The sequence below is a fragment of the Fusarium falciforme genome, chromosome 1 (genome assembly GCF_026873545.1).
Source record: "Fusarium falciforme chromosome 1, complete sequence".
In the NCBI taxonomy this organism is placed as follows: Eukaryota; Fungi; Ascomycota; class Sordariomycetes; order Hypocreales; family Nectriaceae; genus Fusarium; species Fusarium falciforme.
The window spans coordinates 4,600,604-4,621,286 of NC_070544.1; the positions used below are offsets into that span (position 1 = coordinate 4,600,604).

The 20,683-nt window shown below is 53.4% G+C and overlaps 7 protein-coding genes across 7 annotated transcripts; 4 read left to right on the top strand and 3 right to left on the bottom strand.

Annotated features, from left to right (window-relative positions):
* Positions 1–585: 585 nt before the first annotated feature.
* Positions 586–1,786, top strand: NCS54_00129600 (S5A-REDUCTASE domain-containing protein; the record flags this gene model as incomplete). The annotated part of the gene is made up of 3 exons (XM_053146926.1): positions 586–793; positions 844–1,068; positions 1,125–1,786. Exons 1-3 carry the CDS (start codon positions 757–759, stop codon positions 1,784–1,786), a joined length of 924 nt encoding a protein of 307 aa, XP_053002901.1. The 5' UTR covers positions 586–756.
* Positions 1,787–2,051: 265 nt separating this feature from the next.
* NCS54_00129700 (Biogenesis of lysosome-related organelles complex 1 subunit 1) lies at positions 2,052–2,822 on the bottom strand (the record flags this gene model as incomplete). The annotated part of the gene is made up of 1 exon (XM_053146927.1): positions 2,052–2,822. One exon carries the CDS (start codon positions 2,820–2,822, stop codon positions 2,052–2,054), a length of 771 nt encoding a protein of 256 aa, XP_053002902.1.
* A 508-nt stretch (positions 2,823–3,330) lies between these two features.
* Positions 3,331–4,936, bottom strand: NCS54_00129800 (ATP-dependent DNA helicase; the record flags this gene model as incomplete). Its single annotated transcript, XM_053146928.1, has 4 exons — positions 3,331–4,530; positions 4,580–4,614; positions 4,675–4,793; positions 4,857–4,936. The coding sequence occupies 4 exons, from the start codon at positions 4,934–4,936 to the stop codon at positions 3,331–3,333; spliced, it is 1,434 nt and encodes a 477-aa protein (XP_053002903.1).
* A 2,610-nt stretch (positions 4,937–7,546) lies between these two features.
* Positions 7,547–10,559, top strand: NCS54_00129900 (Hypothetical protein; the record flags this gene model as incomplete). The annotated part of the gene is made up of 3 exons (XM_053146929.1): positions 7,547–7,941; positions 8,008–8,119; positions 8,169–10,559. 3 exons carry the CDS (start codon positions 7,547–7,549, stop codon positions 10,557–10,559), a joined length of 2,898 nt encoding a protein of 965 aa, XP_053002904.1.
* A 724-nt stretch (positions 10,560–11,283) lies between these two features.
* NCS54_00130000 (Zn(2)-C6 fungal-type domain-containing protein) lies at positions 11,284–13,902 on the bottom strand (the record flags this gene model as incomplete). Its single annotated transcript, XM_053146930.1, has 3 exons — positions 11,284–11,373; positions 11,432–13,102; positions 13,639–13,902. The coding sequence occupies 3 exons, from the start codon at positions 13,900–13,902 to the stop codon at positions 11,284–11,286; spliced, it is 2,025 nt and encodes a 674-aa protein (XP_053002905.1).
* Positions 13,903–14,109: 207 nt separating this feature from the next.
* NCS54_00130100 (MFS domain-containing protein) lies at positions 14,110–15,671 on the top strand (the record flags this gene model as incomplete). The annotated part of the gene is made up of 5 exons (XM_053146931.1): positions 14,110–14,362; positions 14,439–14,644; positions 14,706–15,000; positions 15,070–15,172; positions 15,242–15,671. The coding sequence occupies 5 exons, from the start codon at positions 14,110–14,112 to the stop codon at positions 15,669–15,671; spliced, it is 1,287 nt and encodes a 428-aa protein (XP_053002906.1).
* A 2,447-nt stretch (positions 15,672–18,118) lies between these two features.
* Positions 18,119–19,738, top strand: NCS54_00130200 (Hypothetical protein; the record flags this gene model as incomplete). Its single annotated transcript, XM_053146932.1, has 1 exon — positions 18,119–19,738. The coding sequence occupies one exon, from the start codon at positions 18,119–18,121 to the stop codon at positions 19,736–19,738; it is 1,620 nt and encodes a 539-aa protein (XP_053002907.1).
* Positions 19,739–20,683: the final 945 nt, after the last annotated feature.

Genomic DNA, 20,683 nt, shown 5'->3' on the forward strand with positions numbered 1-20,683 from the left:
ACTGATCATGGCTTCTCATGATGATGGTGAGGGATGACCGCTTGAGAGAGGAAACAATGTTGGAGTGAATAGGGAGGGCATCGCAATTTACAGACTTGGGCAATGTGAGTCCAAAAAGGTAGAGAGATGAACTGCAGTGAGTTTCCCTCTTGGTGCATTCTATTCTTTGGTGTTGATGAGCCTGATACAGATGTTTTGCTTCGACCTCTCCATTCTAGGAGACCTGACAAAGGAGGCATGATCCTCCCACATCTAGATTGCTTGACAACATATGCACTACAGATGATGCCTAGAAGGGAAGAGAATAAAGAATTCAGCCTATTCAAGTCGATTGTCGCCCAATTTGTCCACAGAGGTGTCGCGTTCAATACTCCGAGCTGGATTGAGAGAACTGCCTCGGTACGCGTTCAGCAATGGCGAATGAGGCCCTCAATAACGCATGAGCAAATGCGTAATACAGCAAAAAGACGCGAATACCTGTAAGCAGTATATTGCAGCGCTCGACCTTTGAAATCACATGCCATAAGCACATGGTCAAGGGAAGCGATGACTTTTTTTCCCAACAAAGTCGAAAGGCTCATGTTGATTAGTCCAAGGGGAACCCGCCGATCCCGAGGCCTTGGCGCGGGCCGATCCACTCTGAGATTACACGGGCTCCTGTGTGTACACCTAAATATCTTGGGTGTCCTCAACACCAAAGAATCTGTCTCCCCCCTCCTTTTTTCCAACTTTCCCCCCCTCTCGACACGATTCAAGATGGCCACTCTAACGAGCCTCAAGCTTACAAACCGCTGTACGAACCCATTCTCCTTCTATATGCACTCATAAACTGACACCTCCTAGCTCCGAAGCAACCCATCAAGAAGCTTCCAGCTTCTGTCGAGCTCGGCCCCGACACCACCGTTGAGGATGTCAAGATCATGATTGCCAAGGCGGTTGGCATCAGCGACCACAACCGAATTGGCCTCTACGATCCTTCTACCAAGAAGACCCTCAAGAACCGCAAGGCTCGCATCGCTGATGAGCCTGCTGTCGTTGCTGCTGGCGAGACCCTCGTCAAGGATATGGGTATGGCTACACAGGTTCAACGATCCCAGACAGCACGCGCTAACAATGCAATGCAGGCCCTCAGATGGACTGGAGAACCGTCTTCGTCGTCGAGTACATTGGCCCCCTCCTTATCCACACCGCTGCCGTTCTCGCCCGTCCCTACCTTTACAGCAACGCCGGTGCCATGTCGTCGACCCAGTGGCTCTCATTCTACATGATCATGCTTCACTTCCTCAAGCGCGAGTACGAGACCCTCTTCGTCCACAAGTTCTCGGCAAACACCATGCCCATCAAGAACATCTTCAAGAACAGCTTCTTCTACTGGGCCGTCTCGGGCGGCCTCTGCGCCTACTGCCTCTACCACCCTCGCTCCCTCGCCGCCAGGGCCGACGTCCCCGCCATGGACATCCTCGGCCTCGTCATCTACCTCTTTGGCGAGCTGAGCAACGCCACCGTCCACCGATACCTGGCTAGCCTGCGATCCACTGGCGGCACCGAGCGCAAGATCCCCGTCGGCCACGGCTTCGAGCTCGTGACCTGCCCCAACTATATGTTTGAGATCATCGCGTGGCTTGGCATGGTCGTCACCAGCCGAGACTGGAGCGTCGCCTTCTTCATCGCCATTGGCACCGCGCAGATGTTCACCTGGGGCAAGGGCAAGGAGCGTGCGTACCGCAAGGAGTTTGGCGACAAGTACAAGAAGAAGCGATATGTCATCCTCCCCGGTCTCCTGTGATTTAGTTGTGACTGAAAGGGTCCTACTGGGAATGGCGGGGAGGTAGATCTGCTTGGCGAGCATCAAGAGGGGGGCTTTGATACAGGTTAGAAGGTTAGAGGAAAATGGGCGTGGTTAATGAGATAAAAAAGTGAATGGACTGTCATGTGTACGTTTATAGAGCGAATGTGCTTGCTCGCCATGAAAACCCCCAGCGCCTATGAATAATCGTGTTCGTCAAGCATTGTCATGATATACAAAGTCGTTCCTCATAACTCGAGTCTCCTCATCGCGACGCCGTCGACATTGACGCCGTATCTGACCCCTTGGTTCCCCTTCCCATGCTCGACTCAGGATCCGTCAAGCTCCGGCTAGCATCCGAAAAGGTCCCCGGCATGCCATGTCCTGTATCAATCGTCATGCCCTCCATGCTCGCCTTCCCATGATCATCGACCCCCTTCTTCGGTCCATCCACATCCATCTCGTCTTCGCTGTCGCTCCCCACGCTCCCGCACTCACTGCAGCTGCAGCTACAGCTCCCCTCGCCGTTGGCCAGCCGAACCGTCTCCTCGAGGACGAGAAAGTCGCGCTCCAGCACCTCGGCCCAGTTCTGCACGTTCCCGAGCTCCTTGAGTCTGCGAGCAGCAACATCCGCCTCGCGAGCCAACCGGTCGTTCTCGCGACGCAGTCCGTCCGCAGCACGGCGCACATCCTTGGCCTGCTTCCCGAGGGCGGCGGCGTTGGAGTGTAGCGTCGAGGCGCGCCACTGCAGCTCTGAGTCCATCATGTTCTCGAGGGTCGCCACAACGGCGCGCCGCGCTTCAGTGACGTGCCGCTGCGTTTCTGGAGAGGGGAGCGTCGGCTGCAGATGCGGAGGCGGCGGGGAGCGTTGTGCGGACGATGACGAGGACGGCCCTGGAATCTGCGCGTGAGCGTGAGCGTGCGCGATGGACGGCGACGCGATGGATGGTGGAGGAGAAGTCGGCGGGCGGGAGGATGAAGGGCCCCCAGCGGAGGATGAGGAGCCAGCCTGCTGAGAGGACCTCGAGGCCGACATGATGGGGTTTTTTTTCAAGACTATGCTTTCAGGTGCCGAGTTGATTCTCGGGGGTTAAAGGAGAGGAGAAACATGCCAACAGGATCTGAGCAATGAGTTCAACGGGCTTGTTTCATGCGCAGCTGATACACCTCGTTGTATGCATGGTGGTGGGGTGCAGATCATGCGGCTGCACGTAGGACCAGAACGACAAAGAAGATCAAACTCTTGTTACAACTTTTAAGAAAATTTACATAAATCTACTAGAATAGTATCCTAAACTAATAAAGATATTAGATCTTTTTTATTCATTGTTTTTATTCTTATTGTATCTTAATAGCTACCTTTAGGGAAGATTGAGCAAATATGGATGTCTGTCTGTCTCAATGGTTTCTTGACCAGCGTACCTAGGGAAACATGAAGGGAAAACCGCAAAGCAGATAAATAAGCACAGGGAATGGGGTATCTTGCAGGAAGCTGGTAGAAAAGTACAGAAGACTTGTATCATGTCGTTGGTATTCGCAGTCCATTAGTCGTCATAATACCCATCATATGTGCCTTGCATTGCTTGCGTGCTCACAAACTCTTCGCTGGCTAGCCCTCTCATGCACCTCATCTCGAGTCCATGAGGGTCCTTGTGCCAGTCACAGGCAAAATCGCAGTCGGGCGTGTCGGTTTCGCCAAAGTACTTACATATTATGGCGTGTCGACATTTGTTTGTGCTCTCACAATACTCGGCAAGAGACTGGAGGCTCTTGAGCCTGGCCGTCTGGTTTGCCTCTTCCTTGGAATCAGATCGGATCATTCGCGTCACTCGCTCCAGGTCTTCTCGGCTGTAGTATAAGAAGCAATAGCTCGCGTTACCGTCTCGGCCTGCACGGCCGGCCTCTTGGTAATAGCCCTCAAATGACTTGGGAATGCGCCAGTGAACCACAAAACGCACGTTGTTCTTGTCGATACCCATGCCGAAAGCAGTTGTGGCAACGATGATATCGTAACCGGGGTCGTTGCGGATCCAGCGGGAGAGAGTCTCCTCCTTGACATCCTTGGGGAGTCTGGCATGAAAGGGCCGGGCTCCAATGCCCTCATCTCGAAGGCTGGATGCGAGTGATTCGCATTCATCTCGAGATATGGTATAGATGATGCCGGGCACACCCTCCACCCTCTCATTGACTTGTGTCAATTCGGCCAATCGCTCATCGGCACGGCGACGACTGTAGACACCTCGAATCCACCGTAAAAAGTCTTGGAGACGGTTCTCATCCTCATCCTTGGTGTACCGAATCTCCAGATGCAGATTTTGTCGTTGAGGGTTCATGAGAAACTCCTTCGTCCTCTCTGGCGTCTGATCCAATTTCAGAATGGATAGCACGTCTCGCCGAACCTGCGGATTCGCTGTCGCAGTGAGGCACATGATGGGGACATCCGGGAACGTCTCTCGAAACCATGAAAGGCGTTTGAAGTCTTTTCGAAAGTCATGGCCCCACTCTGAGATGCAATGGGCTTCATCGATGGCTATGCGAGCAAGCTCCTTTTGTTCATGGACCAGTTGCAGGCGTTGGCGGAAACGGGAGACAGAGCATAGTTCGGGTGTAACGTATAAGAGACGAGTCCTTGGATGTCCAGTCTCAAGATCACGTTCGATACGGAGACGCTCATCAAAGGGGGTGGTGCTGTTGAGAGAGTTGGCGTCTATCCCGGAAGCTTTGAGGGCTTCTACTTGATTGATCTAGCAGAGAATCAGATCTGGTACCAACAAAGGATCCGAGATTCCTTACCATCAGACTTAGCAAAGGGGACACAACGATGGTAACTGGGATGCTTAGTTAAATAGAGACCAACCAACACCCAGTGATTAAGCGGCATGACTTACTACCCTGGTCAATGACTGCCGGGAGTTGAAAGCACAAACTTTTACCAAATGACGTGGCGGCTTGAACGTAAACATCGTAGCCATCAAGGGCGGCCTCGATAATTTCACGTTGATGTGGCCTGTCGAGGGAAGCTGCAAGTCAGATCAATGCTGGCTTTGATGCAGGAATAGTTGCCACAAACCTGAAATTGTCCTTATTGAACTGCCTCCTTAGTGTGAAGCCAATGTCTGTGCATGAATTGGTCCTCTTGAGAGGAGGCATTGTGCTTGCATCAGCTTGAGCATAGATTCACGGCAGCTTGAGGTGAATGCGTGGAGATGTGTCGTTGAGCGAGGTGGAGTCGTGAATACCGACCACTCAATTCATAGCAAGTGGTCAGAAGATTCTCCTTTCTCGGAACTCGATAATGGTTCACGCTGGTGTTGTTAACCTGTAGCCCTAGCTTGCGTGTTCAGGTGGATAGGTAGGAGTGTTGGCTAACTTACAGAGTTGCAGTGAGGAGGGTCTCTATTTCTCCTTTTGGCAATCGTATCGACCTCTGGGCGGCCAAGATCCACCAAATTTTGCAGGGTCTGCAGCCCTGCTATTAGTGGTGCGCTGGTGTCTCTGGTGAGCGTGGTGAAGGATGAAGTGATGCGCAGGGGTGTGAGCGAGATCGCCATGCGCTGCCGGAGTCGCGATATCTCCGTACCCCAGCTTCGGAGTGAAGCTGGAAGGTGGGCCAGACGGTCACGTGCACACCGACGTCGAGTCAACCGAAGTGTTTGTCAGCTTGTTCCGTGAGCCTCTGTCAGCATCGAATTAGGCTATTTACGTCTCATCACTCCTACGACACATGGTTGGCGCACAATCAGAAGCAGTGCATCGAGTTACAAGGCGTGTCAGGGTTGGAATTCGCGATACGGGGACCCTGAGTCTTGTCTCAGCCGTCAACTGGCTGCACCTGCTACATACACGAGCGCCGACCGCGGGATGATGTGATGGATGTGGTCAGCAGAGAGACAGCAGAGACAGCCCAGTGGTCCGGCCAAGCAGAGTGTGCCAGTGTCAGCGCCTCGAACGCCAGAACTGAGTGCGTACCTTGCATTACTCGCCGGAGGCTTAGACAGGGGTCGGCGACTCGACTGAGCCCGTTCCAGCCAGAGCAGCCAGACAAGAGCCTAGGCCGCCCTCCTACAGCAGCCATCCCTTGGTGGACGCCAGTGACGGCGTCGACGGACGGTTGAATGGAGACGCTTAACGGGCTCTGAGTTGTTTCATAGGTTGACATTACCCCTCGTCTCCCACTTTTCTGTTGCTTCCAGTGCGTCCAGGAACGGTCCTGAGCCTGACAGCTGTCCCTCGTGTTGTTTGTGTGCGTGTCGCTTGTCTGGGCATCTTGTCTAGTGTGTTGCCCCTGTGCGACCATGTCCTGTCCCCAAGCTGGCTGGGCTGTGGATGAAGGGACAAGGAGCCATCCCTATCTCTCCAAGCATGGGTTCATCTGGATGCCAGTGCTGGCCAGTCTCTGCGCGCGAATCTCGTACTGTGCGTCAGCGGCCGGGCGGTGGCGGGTGCGCTGGCCAGTCAGTGTACAGACCAGACCAGGCGCCTGGAGGGATGCGGCGAACAGCGTGCCTGTCAGCGGCTGCCGCAAACCCTCCAGGTGGCCGGGCTCTAAAAGAGGGTTTCCATCTGGGGTGAGGGTCCTGGCGCCAGCTTACAGCGCGCCTTAGCCTCTGAGACGGCTCCGCACTGTGTTTCACCCGCCCACATCCCACGACCCGCGCGCCCTGAGACCGACTGCTGGCGTCGAGGGCCCCACGTTTGAGGTGCGTGCTGTGACCAAAACACTTGGTTACCCCTATCTGGTGCGCTATCCCCTATCTAAGCACATGGGACCGGCGGGTGACAGGGGTGGCTGGGAGGAAGTGGAAAAAAATCCTCCAGGCGGCGAGAGGAGCGGGAGGCATCTGCAAGTTGAGTTGCGGTAGCCAAAGCATTTTCCTTTGCCCGAGGTGGACTCTCTGGATGCTAAGTTTGGCCGGTAGCATTCAAGTGGGCAGCCAAGACTTTCTCAGCAAGGCGCTAAGGCACCTTACCTAACATTGGTTGCAGCATGTGCCTGAGATCCCCCGTCGATCCAGCTCCCATTGCAGTCTCGATTCTTTTGGGGATCTTTTTTTGCAACTCCTTGAGCTCGACGTAGCCAGTCCGCGATAAAAGCAGCAGGCTAAGAGACCAAAGTGGGAGACAGACGGGGGACATCCCAGCTATTCTCACCACACATCCTTACCTTACCAAAGACGGAGTCCTGGCCCCGACCTCATCGCCTCCACGTCCGCATCAGCTCATCATCGCGGCCCTTCCCGCCCCATTTCCTCCTCTAGCATCTTCCTCAGCAATCCTCATCCTTGGGTCAGCTTCGACCGCCGAATCCTCCACGATTGCCGCCACCGGGCACCTCTCACCCCTACCTCTCTTCGACGACGAACCTCAATCGACTTCAATTCCGTCTCAACAGAACAGGCCCGAACCTGAACCACGCGCCGCCTGCTGGCCTTTCCTATCCAACAACCATGACCCTGTCGCACTCGTCGCTGCCACAGCCTTCATTGGCCTAAACAAGAATCTTCGATCGCGGGCTTTGCTCCGCTTGAGAACCCGAGGGCCTTCGCTTGCGTTTGCGTTTGCGCCTGCGCTCTGGTCGAGAACAAGAGACAAACGCAAAGACAAGCCATAGAGGGGCTCCTGAAACGTCTCATCCACAACTGTCGACATACCCGTCATCGAAATTCCTAACGCCCTCGCCGCCGATCGATTACTCCACCAGTGCGCCCTCCGCACGTTGTCTACCTCAACCGATCATTCTCATATTATCCTTCCTCCGCCATGGAGCGGCCAGACCGACTCGCTGGCTCGTCTATCGGCTCAGCATCACAACCACCAGTTCCTAGGAACTTGCCCGAGAACCACATATCTGGGAGACGCCCCGTCCCGAATTCGGCTGCCACCTCGAACGGCCCGCCGCCGCCTCCTCCCCCCATTCCCAACCTGCGTGGTGTTCCCTCCAGCTCGTCCCTCTCCACCGCCGGCATGTCGTCTGCCCAGGTCATCAACCTCGCGCGCGAGGCCATGCGGAACGCCCTCGAGAGTGAGAACAAAGCTGCTGAGGCCAGCGCCGTCGGCACAGGGCTCAAGACCGGAGTCACCATTGATCTTAGCCGAAAAGGCATACAAAAACTGCCAGAGGAGGTAGTCGATATTGTCAAGGGTGAATTGGAACGGTCTGTGCCCTCGCTGGGATCCTCTCTAACCAGGCGCCCGGGCACTGATACTTACATGGTGTCCAGACTAGCATTGTCACATAATCAGCTCTCATCACTGCCAGCCCGATTTTCCGAATGCACCTCACTGCGATACCTCAACATCAGGGGCAACCAGATCAAGGAGTTCCCCATGCCTGTACATCTCTCGTCTCTAACCTTGAGAAGCATTTTCTGACAAGTAACAGCTTTGCGATCTGAAGTCTCTAGAGATCCTCGATCTCGGTCGCAATCAGCTTCGAGTCCTTCCTCCCGACATTGCCAGACTTTCGTCTTTGAAAGTCCTATCCGTTCCTAAGAACCAGATTCGAGAACTCCCTCTCTGTCTTGCCGACATGGGCTCCCTCCAAGTGATCAAGTTTGAAGGAAATCCCATTAGCTTTCCACCTCGAGACGCGATACAAGTGCAAGCCCCGAGCCCACCGAACGAGGGTCTTCTAAGGGACAGCGAGGTGACAGAAGTCGCAGTGACTGCACATATCAAAAAGTTCTTGAAACAACATGCACTCAATGGCCGACTCGAGGCTGAGAACACGGGAGACGAGTCGAGCGAAGGGGCCGAGACTCCCCGCTTCCCGCTAAAGAGGGTTGCCAGTGGGCGATTCCCGATCAAGGTGAATGGCACCGATTTGTCAGACATTCGATCGCCCAACATTGGCTCGCGCCCACCGCCGATCCCCTCAAGATCACATTATCGAGGCCTTTCGCAGCAAAGCACCGCTATTCGACGACCTGGCGTCATGCCCCTCACAATCGGAAACGTCAACGAGCGAGTCCGCAGTAACTCTGAGAGTTTGTTGCGAGCGGACCGGTCGGAGAGCCGCAGCAGACGCATGGGGATTGTTTCGAGAAAACCATCGGATCTGGGCACTCTTGATGAGATGCAGGTCAACAATCGCTTCAGCCATTACCGTGGCCTAAGTCATGGCTCGGCCATGCAGGGAACGCCCATAGGAACCAAGAGTCCGGCGACTCCAACGGAACCATATCTTCAGCGCCCAATCTACGTGAGACGGCTTTCTGTGTTGCCTGAACGACGCCGAGAGTCAAAGGTGTATGATCCAGTTGTTGAAGCAGCAAAGGGGATTCTGTATTCGATATTTCAGATCCACCCCATGATTCAGATGTTGATGAGCCTCACAAGCGACGGATCTGCCAAGCGATCGAGCCTTGAGATTGTCTTTTACAACACAAACTCGCACGTGGAAGAGCTAGAACAGGAGATTCAGAAGCATGAAAACGCCTTGGCTGACACTGACGACCTCGCGCACCGGGAAAACGAGAATGTCCACCGAGCTTGCCATACACTCGTCAGCGCGTATGGGCATGTGTGTACGCTTCTGGTCGACAACATCGATACGTTTGTCAACAATGGAGATGCGCGCTATATCCGATCTCTCTTGATGTTGCTGTACAACAGTATCATGGAACTTCGGGTAACACTTGCGTCTCTGAGCGCTGAAGAGGGCCCTCAGCAAATCGCACCCGAAGGAGACTCGACCAGCAGCCGCACCATCAGACCGCACGTCCGAGAACCATCGATTACTCCAACAGTGGAGAGACCTACAGGAGCCCGCAACCGGAATGGCACTCTGGTGCACCATCCGATCAATCTTCGTGTTGCTACTGACGTCCCAGTGCGTCTCTCAGCAACATATGTTAACGGCAATGGACGGACTGCTACAATCACCTCGGCCACTCCGCGATCTGGAGAGTCGTTCTCCTCGATAGGCAGCCGAGGTATATCTTCCGAGTTTACCGAGGAGGACCGACAATTCGAAAAGATCTTCCTGTCGTTGCAGAAGTCGACAGATCTTGTTATGCGGACACTGCCCAGTTTCCAAGTACAGCTTATGGGCGGCCTTCGAAACGCGGTGCATCAGCGTACGCCGGAGAGCATCATTCAGCACTGGAAGGGGCTGATCAGTGGGTGTGGTGTCGTCATCCAACAGACGGAGGCGTTGAAGAAGAGACTCTCGCTCATCAAGTTGAAGGAGCCTGGGGTTCGAACACAGGCGAGCTTCTGGGGGATGTGCAGCAACTTCAGCCATTCTTGGGCGGACATGATCGAGCAGATCAAGTATGGTCCCAACTCGGTACCACTGCCACCAGACACCAGGGCCCGTCTGCGACCGATCCAGCAAAGTATCAAGGAGACAAGCAACATCATCTACCAATCTCCTTGGCACTATCTGTTCCGGCCAATGGCCAACAACGGGCCTACGTCGTTCCCTGCGCACGGCATGTCGCCAACCCAGGTCCCGATTACACCGCAGAGCGCCGCCTTGGGACCTGCAATGCAGGCTACGGTTCCCACAACACCACAGAACGGATCATTCGCAGCGGCGTTCCACGGGAACGTCTTTGACCGAGCCGACGCCCTCATGGCGAACCCCGGCATCTCCATGGGTCGAAACGGAGGAATGAGCAAGGGCCACATGGGATTCAGTTCTCTCTCTTCCATTTCGTCCATGTCATCAGATGAAGGCAGCATGCACTCTTCGCCCTCGGTCTTGGGATCGCACGGGCCCCTCGGGCCAATGCCGTTGCGGCTCAATGGGGGTAGAGTTGCCTTTTGAGTCTTGTCGCCCAGCCGCATCTCAGACTTGGATATCAGAGTCAGGCTGACTTGACAGGCGAGTGCTGTCGCCGTTCTTGCATACTCTAGAGACGAGGAGAAGGAGGCGGAGACATATTTTTGATATAATTTCGTGTTTTTTAACAACTACCAAGGCGTATGGTATTACGCTGATAGTCATTCCTTTACCGCATAGCCTTGGCGTTGGGGACTCAGTTGGTTGCTTTTTTTTTCTATATGCCAAAACAGGACTATGGGAGGTAATTTGCATTTAATTTTCAAGGCGGGAGGAACTCACAGCTTGCGTACGGGTATAATGCTTAAACTATTCATGTTGGCGGAGCAAAATTTGGTGGGAGAGGCATGATGACCTGGCGGTGGCTGGACCAAGGACATGTCGCCTACATGCATACGAGTCGAGGGAGGCTATGGATGAGATGGAGGTATGGCATGAAGCAGGGAGGAGGCTTTGCAATTGTACATTAGCCGTACAGCCAATATAATGCTGCTGGTATTACGAGTCAAGTGTTCGAGTTGCAAAGTTGATGGCCCGACACATGGATAGATGACGACCAGAGAGAGTCAGCATCGTATTCGTGGCTTCATTGTATCGACTTCAATACATCTGTAAAACAAAAGCTTATCCTTCCCTTGGACTATGGACACTCGCTGCTGTTCCAGCATTTCAAGAGCTGTACATATAATTCTGTAACCGGGAGATGATATCAATATGATACGGGCCATTGAGCTTGGCCGTCTCTGCTCATGGTAGGGATCCCCAGGAGGCTGGATATGTCCCATTCCATGGGGTTCTCCTGGGCCACTAGTTAGCGACATGACTGGGAACTTCTCATCTAGGTACTTTATACTTACTGCTGAAAAGAATTCGGGAGGGAAAAAGTCGGTGCTCAGAGTGTCTGCAGTCGCCATGGACTCCTGGGGTGTCGCGCCCGCCGTCGTCTCCCGCAGCACCGCAACACAGTTGCGTAAGGTCTGGGCGTGGGCTTCGTATACTGCTTGCTTCATCGGCTGGCCTGACTCTAGCGCGCGGATCTGCGTCAGGTGGGCGTTGACGAACAAGAGTCTCTTAAGACTAGTGTTGCCTCGTGCAATGAGCTGGGTTAGCTGTTCTTGCATGCTTTCGAGAACTTGGATCAGGGGGGCTCGGGTAGCTTTGGCCATCTCGTCGAGGACATCAGCTTCGTAACTCGGCGCAGCTTCATCCTGCAACTGAGTGATGACCTCAAGGGACAGTATCAGCATGGCATCGAAGCTCAAGGAGCACTTGAACAACCCCCGACCAACAAGAGCAAGCCGCCATGTATCCTCCCACCGTTGGAGGGGCTGGTTGAGGTCGGCCCCCTTGTCGCTGGATGCGATAACCAAGGCAGCCTCAACACATATTTTGCGAGAGAGGTAGAATCTCGGATCGGCCCTGGCCTGCAGCATGAAGTCGCGATGAAGAAACATGATGAACCGTCTTAGTTGGATATCCATCAGTTTTCGGTGGAACACGTTCGGCCTGAGACTGCACGTATCCGCAAAACTGCCATCTGCGACCTTACTGGAGTGGAAGAAGGCTGCCACATCACGGCACGCGGTACGCAGTTTTGTGCCTATCTCTAAAGCTTTCTCGTAGGATTGTTGGTGGCGAAAATCGTTGAGCAGGCGGATGACCTCAACCCTTAACGGAAGAGATTGTGCTAACAAAACTTGCAGACTAGAATCTGTGGGGGTGTCCAGAGGCTTGGGCGTTGGCTCAGAACCAGATTCGAGATCGGAGTCGTTATAGTTGGACGGTGAGCAGGCATCGTAGTCGATGTCGGAGAAGCTAAGCGGCAGACCGAGGTCAAGACAGCACTGCACAGACAATTCCAAGACTGTGGTCCAGAGACGTGCACGAATCTCTCTTTGGTACAGCGATAGACCTGGAAACAACTTGGGGTTGCGGTGAAGCCCCATGGTGATGGCAGCGCGGAGCAGCGACCCCGAAGAGAGCCATGACGTTGCGCCACGGCAGTTGAATGTGGTTTGGCGAGCAAGGAGCAAGAGACAGAAGACTTGAAGGCCATCCAGGTTATATGTGGTCTTCTCGCTTGGCCCTGTGAGCCACCACTGTGCGTTCTGTATCCACGTCTGCGCAAGCCGCCATAGGTGGTTGGCCTCGGCATCATCAGAGACCTCCTTGAAGGTCGTTCCAAGGGCAAGGATCAAGGTCAGCTTGACAAGAAAGACAGGCTGAAGGGTTGACGCATGCTCCCCCACCCACACTTGACTGTACTCGTTCCAAAAGGACGGGACATGGATGATTCGGTACATGGGCTCAAAGGTGCGGAGATAACACCGGATGAGATCATCGCAAGTCTCCTTCACGGGGAGAGTCTCACGCAAGTCCCGGATTGGCTGCTCAAGATTGGCTGCGTTTTGTTTCTTGAGAGCGAATCGGAGATTTCGAGCCTCTTGCAAGGTCTCGATAAGATCCGCTTTGGCATCATTGAACCATGGTTCGACTTGGACGGGGTGGAACGATCCCGAGATGGGAAACTGATTAAATGTCAGCCATCAAGACTTGATGAAGAGTCTTGAACATCAGCCAAAGATAGGAAAACAAACCCTCTCTGCTGTATGGAGCCAGTGTGTCTGGCCAAATAGCTTCGTTTTCTCGGGGACATGTCGAAGTCTTGGTGTGTGTGGTGGTATACAGGTGGATGATGAGGCCGAGGCTGAGACCAGAGGCTGAGAGGGTGGAGGATTGTTCAAGAGTGAGGATTCTTGATTCGTCGATGGAACGTCATCGCCGGTCTCTGGTCTTGGTGGTTGGCGTGGTATCTGAGCTCGGAGATAATCTCCCACCAGGGCCGGTCTTGCTGCTGCTCTCCTCCGTCCAGATGCCCCGACCCCCTCCCCTGCTTCTGGACGCATCTCGGCAGATGCTAGCTCCCGGTTCTTGGCAGGTACTGCAGCTGCATCCCCGGAGCCTCCGTCTCGGTATGAGCACTCCATCGAAACCCGAGCCCGGACGCAGCCATTACACGGCTGCCCCATGTCGCACCGGATCTTGCGGCGCCGGCATTGCTCACACGATCGCGCTGGTCGACGTCTTCGACGTTTGGGCCGAGGACTGCCTGTAGAAGAAGCTGCTGAAGACATGGGTGATGTTTTGACAAGTCGAGGCCGGTCTGGAGAATGAGTCGATCGGGGATGAGAGCACCGAGATGGATATAAGTGAGTGGGTTGAAATGCCGAACTTTATCCCCGAACTTGTGAAGACCGAACTTTTGGCTGGCTGTATACTGACAGAATAAGTCAGACAGTTGTGGGCTAATATGAGAGGGCTTTTCCATGTCATTTTCGCATCTAGTATATATCACCGAGCTTGTAAACCGATGCCGAACTTCGGGTATATTTTGATATCATGTCAATGATCAAGGAAATCGAACAAACAGGCATATAAAAAGACCTCTTTCCTTCTAGAAGCCATGTAACATCATCTTAGAGACAATTCAACACAATCAAAACCATCTATCATTATATCTTAACCCAACTTCACAATGTCCAACACAAGCAGCACTCTCGACGTCGCTACCCTGGAGGATGGTCGACCTGAGAAGCAGACGGACGAGAAACCTCAAGCAAGCCCTGAAGGGGGGACCAGAGGATGGCTGACAGTCGCGGGTTCTTCGGCTGCCCTGTTTGCCACGTTCGGTTGGGTCAACTGCATTGGGTTGTTCCAAGCCCAGTACGAACAAGTCCAGTTGAAGGATTACTCGAGTTCTGATATTGCCTGGATCACGTCAATCGAGTGTAAGTCAGCCTCAGATGTCCATTTTCATGTGGTACAACCTCCCGAATGATGACCCGTGATCCTGATCTGGGCTAGTCTTTTGCATGCTTTTCTTCTCTCCCGTTGGAGGCAAGATTTTCGACCATTACGGACCAAAGGTGCCCATCTTGATTGGCTCCATCATGCACGTCTTCGGCCTCATGATGCTCAGCATCTCAAGCAAGTACTACCAGATCCTCCTGAGCCAATCGATCTGCTCCGGAGTGGGCTCATCTCTTGTTTTCTCCCCGGCCTTGACCGCTGTGGGTTACCCCCGTTGTCCAGACTCTCCCTCACCGCTCCATTCTGATGCATCGTCAATAGGCCCAAACCTACTTCGACAAGAAGCGAGGAATAGCGCTCGGACTTGTTGTCGCCGGGTCGTCGGTAGGGGGTGTCATCTTTCCCCAGATGGCACAGCACCTTATTCTACAGGTAGGATTTGGCTGGGCCATCCGCATCTGTGCCTTTCTCATCCTGGGTATGCTTCTTTTGTCCAACCTGACCATCACCTCAAACCTTAAACACTCGCCCAAGCCCTTTAGCATAATGGACTACCTGAAGCCCATCCGCGAGTTTGACTTTTGTATCTTGGCTGTATCGTCCTTCTTTCTCTATTGTAAGTGATACTACCCAAGAAGTCTTTGGTCGACGCCAAAAATCGATAGTTGCTGACACTGATGCAAAGGGGGCATGTTTGTGCCGTTCAATTACATCGTCACAGAGGCAATCCATTACGGAATGAAGCCGTCTCTAGCCATAGGATTGGTATCAATCATGAACGGCGCCAGGTAAGCTTTCTTCTAAACTTAAGTCAGCCTCTGGTCTTAATGGAGCTCTAACGGAGAGTCCGGGGATAGCTTCTTTGGGAGGACCGTGCCCAACTACATTGCAGACAAGCTCGGCCGGTTCAACGTCACGGTAGCCATGCTTCTTCTCTCCGCCATCATGGTTCTAGGCCTGTGGCTCCCTGGGAGGAGTGACGGCGCCATCATTGCATTTGCCGTGCTGTTCGGCTTCAGCTCTGGCGCAGGCATCGGGCTCGCCCCCGTGCTCATCGCGGGTGTCTCTCCCATCGAGGAGCTTGGCTTCCGGGTGGGCACGATCCTGTCACTGGCTGCCATCGGCTCCCTGACGAGTCCACCGATCGCCGGAGCGATCGTCGCAGACGACGGAGGTAGCTACCGATTCGCAGCAGTGTTTGGCGGAGTTAATTTCTTGATCGCCACGATGGGGGTCGCGTTACTCCGGGTCAAATTGGGGGGCTGGAAGCTCACAACCAAGATCTGACGCCTCAGGAACTTGCCATGTCTTTCCGCGTGGAGGCGGGAACCGTTGAAGGGGGTACCTGAGGCTGAGAGGAGGTAAAAAGCTTAATGGTTTGACTTTGCAGTAGACGAGACAGGAACCAAAAGCGGGTTTTTGCATAGACCATGTGACCTGATTATTGAACGCCATGTCTTATATTGACCTGAGCCGTGTTATTGACTTTTTCTTCTCCTATGAAGCATATCCGATGCTTGCAAGAGTGTTGTAAGCTTGACAGTAAGCAAAAATAACTTGTCTCTTTGTGGCGAAACATTGCCAATCAAAAGCTGCAAGCCATCAAGTATCAACGTGACCTCATAGCACCTCGCACATACCTGCCGCTCGGGCTCTGAGTGTAAGCATAAGCGAGATATCCAGGCACTAGAGATTTTGTCCTGGTTAGGGAGCTGAGGTTTGGGAGATTTGATATTACTTCATCGTTGAGCTGGAAATAGATTGTGAAACTGGAGGCGCTGGTCAAGCAGCGTTGAGATCCTCTTTGGGAAATGGGCAGCGAGAGCGAAGGCGCCACACACATTGTCAAAGAGGTCGTGCCTTGCCATAATGCAGAATGAGACATGGAAGTCGCCTTAGTCATCAAAGTATATCTCTGAGATTTCAGGAGCCAAGGCTGCCAAGAAGGGGCATAGTCGACTAGAATAGAGTTGGTCTAGATGCACCAGGGGCAGATCTTGTTCCTCCACCTGCATCATCTCTATCCGCTACAAGGGTTGCATTGCATCTGTACGACGGCCAATGATGCTTTGACGCTGGCACCTTTTTCTTTGGCTTTGATTTATTTTTGTTTCCGAGATGATCAACGTGGAACCACCCTAATGCTGCAAGGCTCCACGATATGGTTCGTTTCGTTTCTCCCCCTCGGCCGCTCAACCACCCTACCCTCAATCTGGAAGACGAGAAGCGAGTGGCGCAAGGTTGCTTCTCGTGGTAATGGACCGATTGGGCGAGGATCCATGGCGGGGAACCGCTCTACCGGCTGGACGCCACACAATAACACATTACACAACGGTGATGCTAGGCCCCGATATGCCGCTCACTTCCCCAGAGTTCTCGGCCCCGAGGGCTACCTGAAACCCGCATTTGGACCTGAACTCTTTTGCGGATGCTCTTTGCGGTAAGAGCGGACGCAGTGACTGCCGCTCGCACAGAGGAAAGGATGGAGAATCGCCGAGCTGTCCGCGGCGAGGCTGGATCGGCAAGCTCTTGTCAGCAAGGAGATTGACTCCAGAATGAGTTTCGGAGCTGAAAGACGGATCTTCTGCTCCTCTACTAATCATATTGGCCGGTTTCTAAATGCCGGTACCTGAATCTTCCCCATGCAGTCGAGCGACTCTGCAGCCATGGCGTCACAAGACCACACCGTCAACGGCGAGACACAACGTCTGTTGCATATACGAACGGGTGGCTCACCCTAAGTATGCGGCATTGTCGACTGCCGGCGAGGTTTACCTCCTTGATTGGCTCCCCTTGCTTTGGTGAAAGCCCAAGAGGTTGGTTCCCGTTGGGCTAATCTACCTAGAGTTAATTCTCGATTATCGCCGCACTCTTCGCCTTGCCCTGAGCCGAGAGCCGTTACAACTCCCGGGCTAGGCCCATCTTCAGCTGCACCAACTGTACAGGTCATCGAATCAAAGATGCGCCGAAGAATTGCGGAGAGACGGGCTCGCACCGTTTGATGAAGGAGCAGCGGTTCGAGCCTATGCCGTTCGGCCCGCTCGCTGACCCCCTTTCGAGAGAAGCTTGTTTCGAGAACTTGGATCAAATCAGCCAATATGGAGGGCGGAAACGAGTCCGTGTATTCGCGGTCCTCCAGGAGTGGGCACTTCAGTTCTGAGATTTGAGCCTGAACATCACATGCATGTACGGTGCATCCCGTCATCTAAACGTAACTCAATATGCAAGGATAGAGTTGTGCCTGTCCGTCGAAGCCGCTCGGATGCGGAATGAGGCTCAACGTCGGGTCGGGTCATGGGAGAGATCAAAGCTGTGTGGGGTCAGCACTTGGAGCACGGATCTTTGAGACTATCTGAGCTTGTCGCAAAGTCAAACAGAGGACATAGGCGATCCATGTGGCGGTAGCCCTGGAGGCTGGTGTTGAACCCGTGGGAATTCTCGTGGGAAGACCTCGATGGCTTGGGCCCAGTGCCAGCCCCGTTGGTATGGGATGGGGAAGCTTGATGTTTGAGTCTCAAGCAAGAGACTCCAAGACGCTCTCAGACATCTGGATGGATATGCCCTCACTTCATCTATAAAAGGAGACGTCTGCCTCCCCCAACCTACTCCTTCTCATCCAGATCTCATCCTCATCCCACAAGCTCCTTCAGCACCCAGCTCCGGATCTCCTATCTTCACGCTCTCGTTTCAACAACTCTCTTTTATATTCTTCTCAACACACCCCATCTTTCAACATGAAGCTTCATCAGGTCGTCGCTGTCCTCAGCTTCATTGCTGCCGGCGCCTCTGCCACCCCTGAAGGCTATGGTGACAAAAACAAGGACGTCAATTACGGCAACAAGTACGGAAACAACTACGGCAAGTACGGCAACAACTATGGCGACAAGTATAGCTATGACAAGAATGGCAAGGACGGCAAGGGCAAGCACGGCTATGATGATGACAAGGACGGCAAGGGCAAGCACGGCTATGACGATGACAAGCACGGCAAGGGCAAGCACGGCTATGACGATGACAAGCACGGCAAGGGCAAGCACGGCTATGATGATGACAAGGACGGCAAGGGCAAGCACGGCTATGATGATGACAAGCACGGCAAGGGCAAGCACGGCTATGATGATGACAAGCACGGCAAGGGCAAGCACGGCTATGACGATGACAAGGACGGCAAGGGCAAGCACGGCTATGACGATGACAAGCACGGCAAGGGCAAGCACGGCTATGACGATGACAAGGACGGCAAGGGCAAGCACGGCTATGATGATGACAAGCACGGCAAGGGCAAGCACGGCTATGACGATGACAAGGACGGCAAGGGCAAGCACGGCTATGATGATGACAAGCACGGCAAGGACAAGTGCAAGACCTACGAGTGGGACATTGGCCGCTGCAGCTGGTGCCCATACAAGCCCTACCACCCCCGCGACTTGGATGGCCTTGAGGCTCGTGGCGACTACGGCTACGGAAACAGCTACGGCTACCCGAAGACCTGCAAGAAGACCTGCCCTAAGGACAAGAAGAAGTGCAAGAAGCATACCTGGGACTACTCCAAGCCTACTTACTCCGGCACCTTCAGTAAGTCTGTTACTTGTGAGGGTGGTGACTCTTACAAGGTGAAGGGCGAGATCGCACCTTGCGACGACCGGGGCAAGTACGGCAGCAAGCAGTGCCTCGTTGTCGAGTACGTCGACTGGAACCAGTGGAGCGACAAGGAAGCCTACCTGGGCATCTACACCACCGAGACCGGGAACCCCAAGAACAAGAAGGATCTCAACCTCACCAAGAAATACTGCAAGGACAACAAGTGCACCGTTCCTCTCAACAAGTTCCCCGGATGGCCCTACCTCTGCGGCAAGAGCTTTTGGGTTGGCATCGACGACGACCAGTGCAAGCCCAAGAAGGGTCACGGCTATGGTGGCTATGGCAAGGACGGCAAGGACGGCAAGGACAAGGATGGCAAGAACAAGTATGGCAACAGCAACAACTACGGCAACGGAAACAATGACAAGCGCGACAACGACGACAACAACAACAACTACGGCAACAAGTACGGAAACAACTACGGTGACAAGGACGGCAACAAGGATGGCAACAACTACGGTAACAACAACTACGGTGACAAGGACGGCAACAACTACGGTAACAACAACTACGGTGACAAGGACGGCAACAAGTATGGCAACAACTACGGTGACAAGGACGGCAACAAGTATGGCAACAACTACGGTGACAACGACGACAACTACGGAACCGACCGATATGGCAACCACGGCCGCAACCACGTCAAGTACGTCAAGCTTGACATCACCTGCACCTACCCCAAGAAGTGCGCTGCTTGGTGCTGCTGCGCTTAAGCGACGACTTTGCCGGACGGGCTCTTGTCTGGAGACTGAGCCGGAGGCTCTCAGGCCATGGCCATGGCTGGTTCTGGGACGCCATGATGATGATGACGAACGGGTAATACACAGCCGTGACGCTCTCTGGTTTTTCGCTTCTCTTCTCTATGTAATCCTGGGACAGCGCACTCATTTCTCTGTCCAAAAGTTTATACTATAGGTTTAGGGGGTTGCTTTGGAAGTCTTGTGTTTGGGATCTGATAGGTAGTCAATTGACAAAAATTGGGTGTGAAACAGTTTTGCCAATTGTGTGAGGTGCCAACATGTAGCTGAAGTATCCAAAAGCTTAACTCATAAGCTTAATCCATAGGGCTGATGAGGGGATGACGAGTGTTGAAGAGGAAAACTGGGTATGAGAGTAGACTTTGACATCCTTAGGATGAGTTTAGGATCACTGACCCAGATCAATCTAAATATGGACTTTGGTAGTCATACTCATGCTTACTTGGAGTGAGCCGTCTGGCTTGGCATTTGCCTCAAAGTGAGATTAATTGATGGGAACTGGGTTGATAAGTCTAGACCGGGGCCCATTTCTTCTATCGCACCCCTCTGGCGCTATATAATATCACTTGGAGCAATGGCAAGTACACATTGCAATTACCTTGGTATCTTGAGATCGAATCCTCCCCTCGCACGGAGGGTTAGATTTTTGCCATTTTTTCTATTCTTCTTCTTTTTGTCTCTTGCTGTAATGGTATCCTTTTCTATTTGTTGTGCCAAGTCGAAGCAAACCCATGCATGGAGAGGCAGTCACAGCAATGAGATAGATGGTGAATATGACTTGTCCTCGAAAAGACTATGTGATTCCCCATGGCACAACGTGACCCCACGATGGTAGGACAGCAACTGGATAATCAAGTTACCGTCGTTGTAATGCCCTCGATGTAGTAAAGGGGAGCTTTG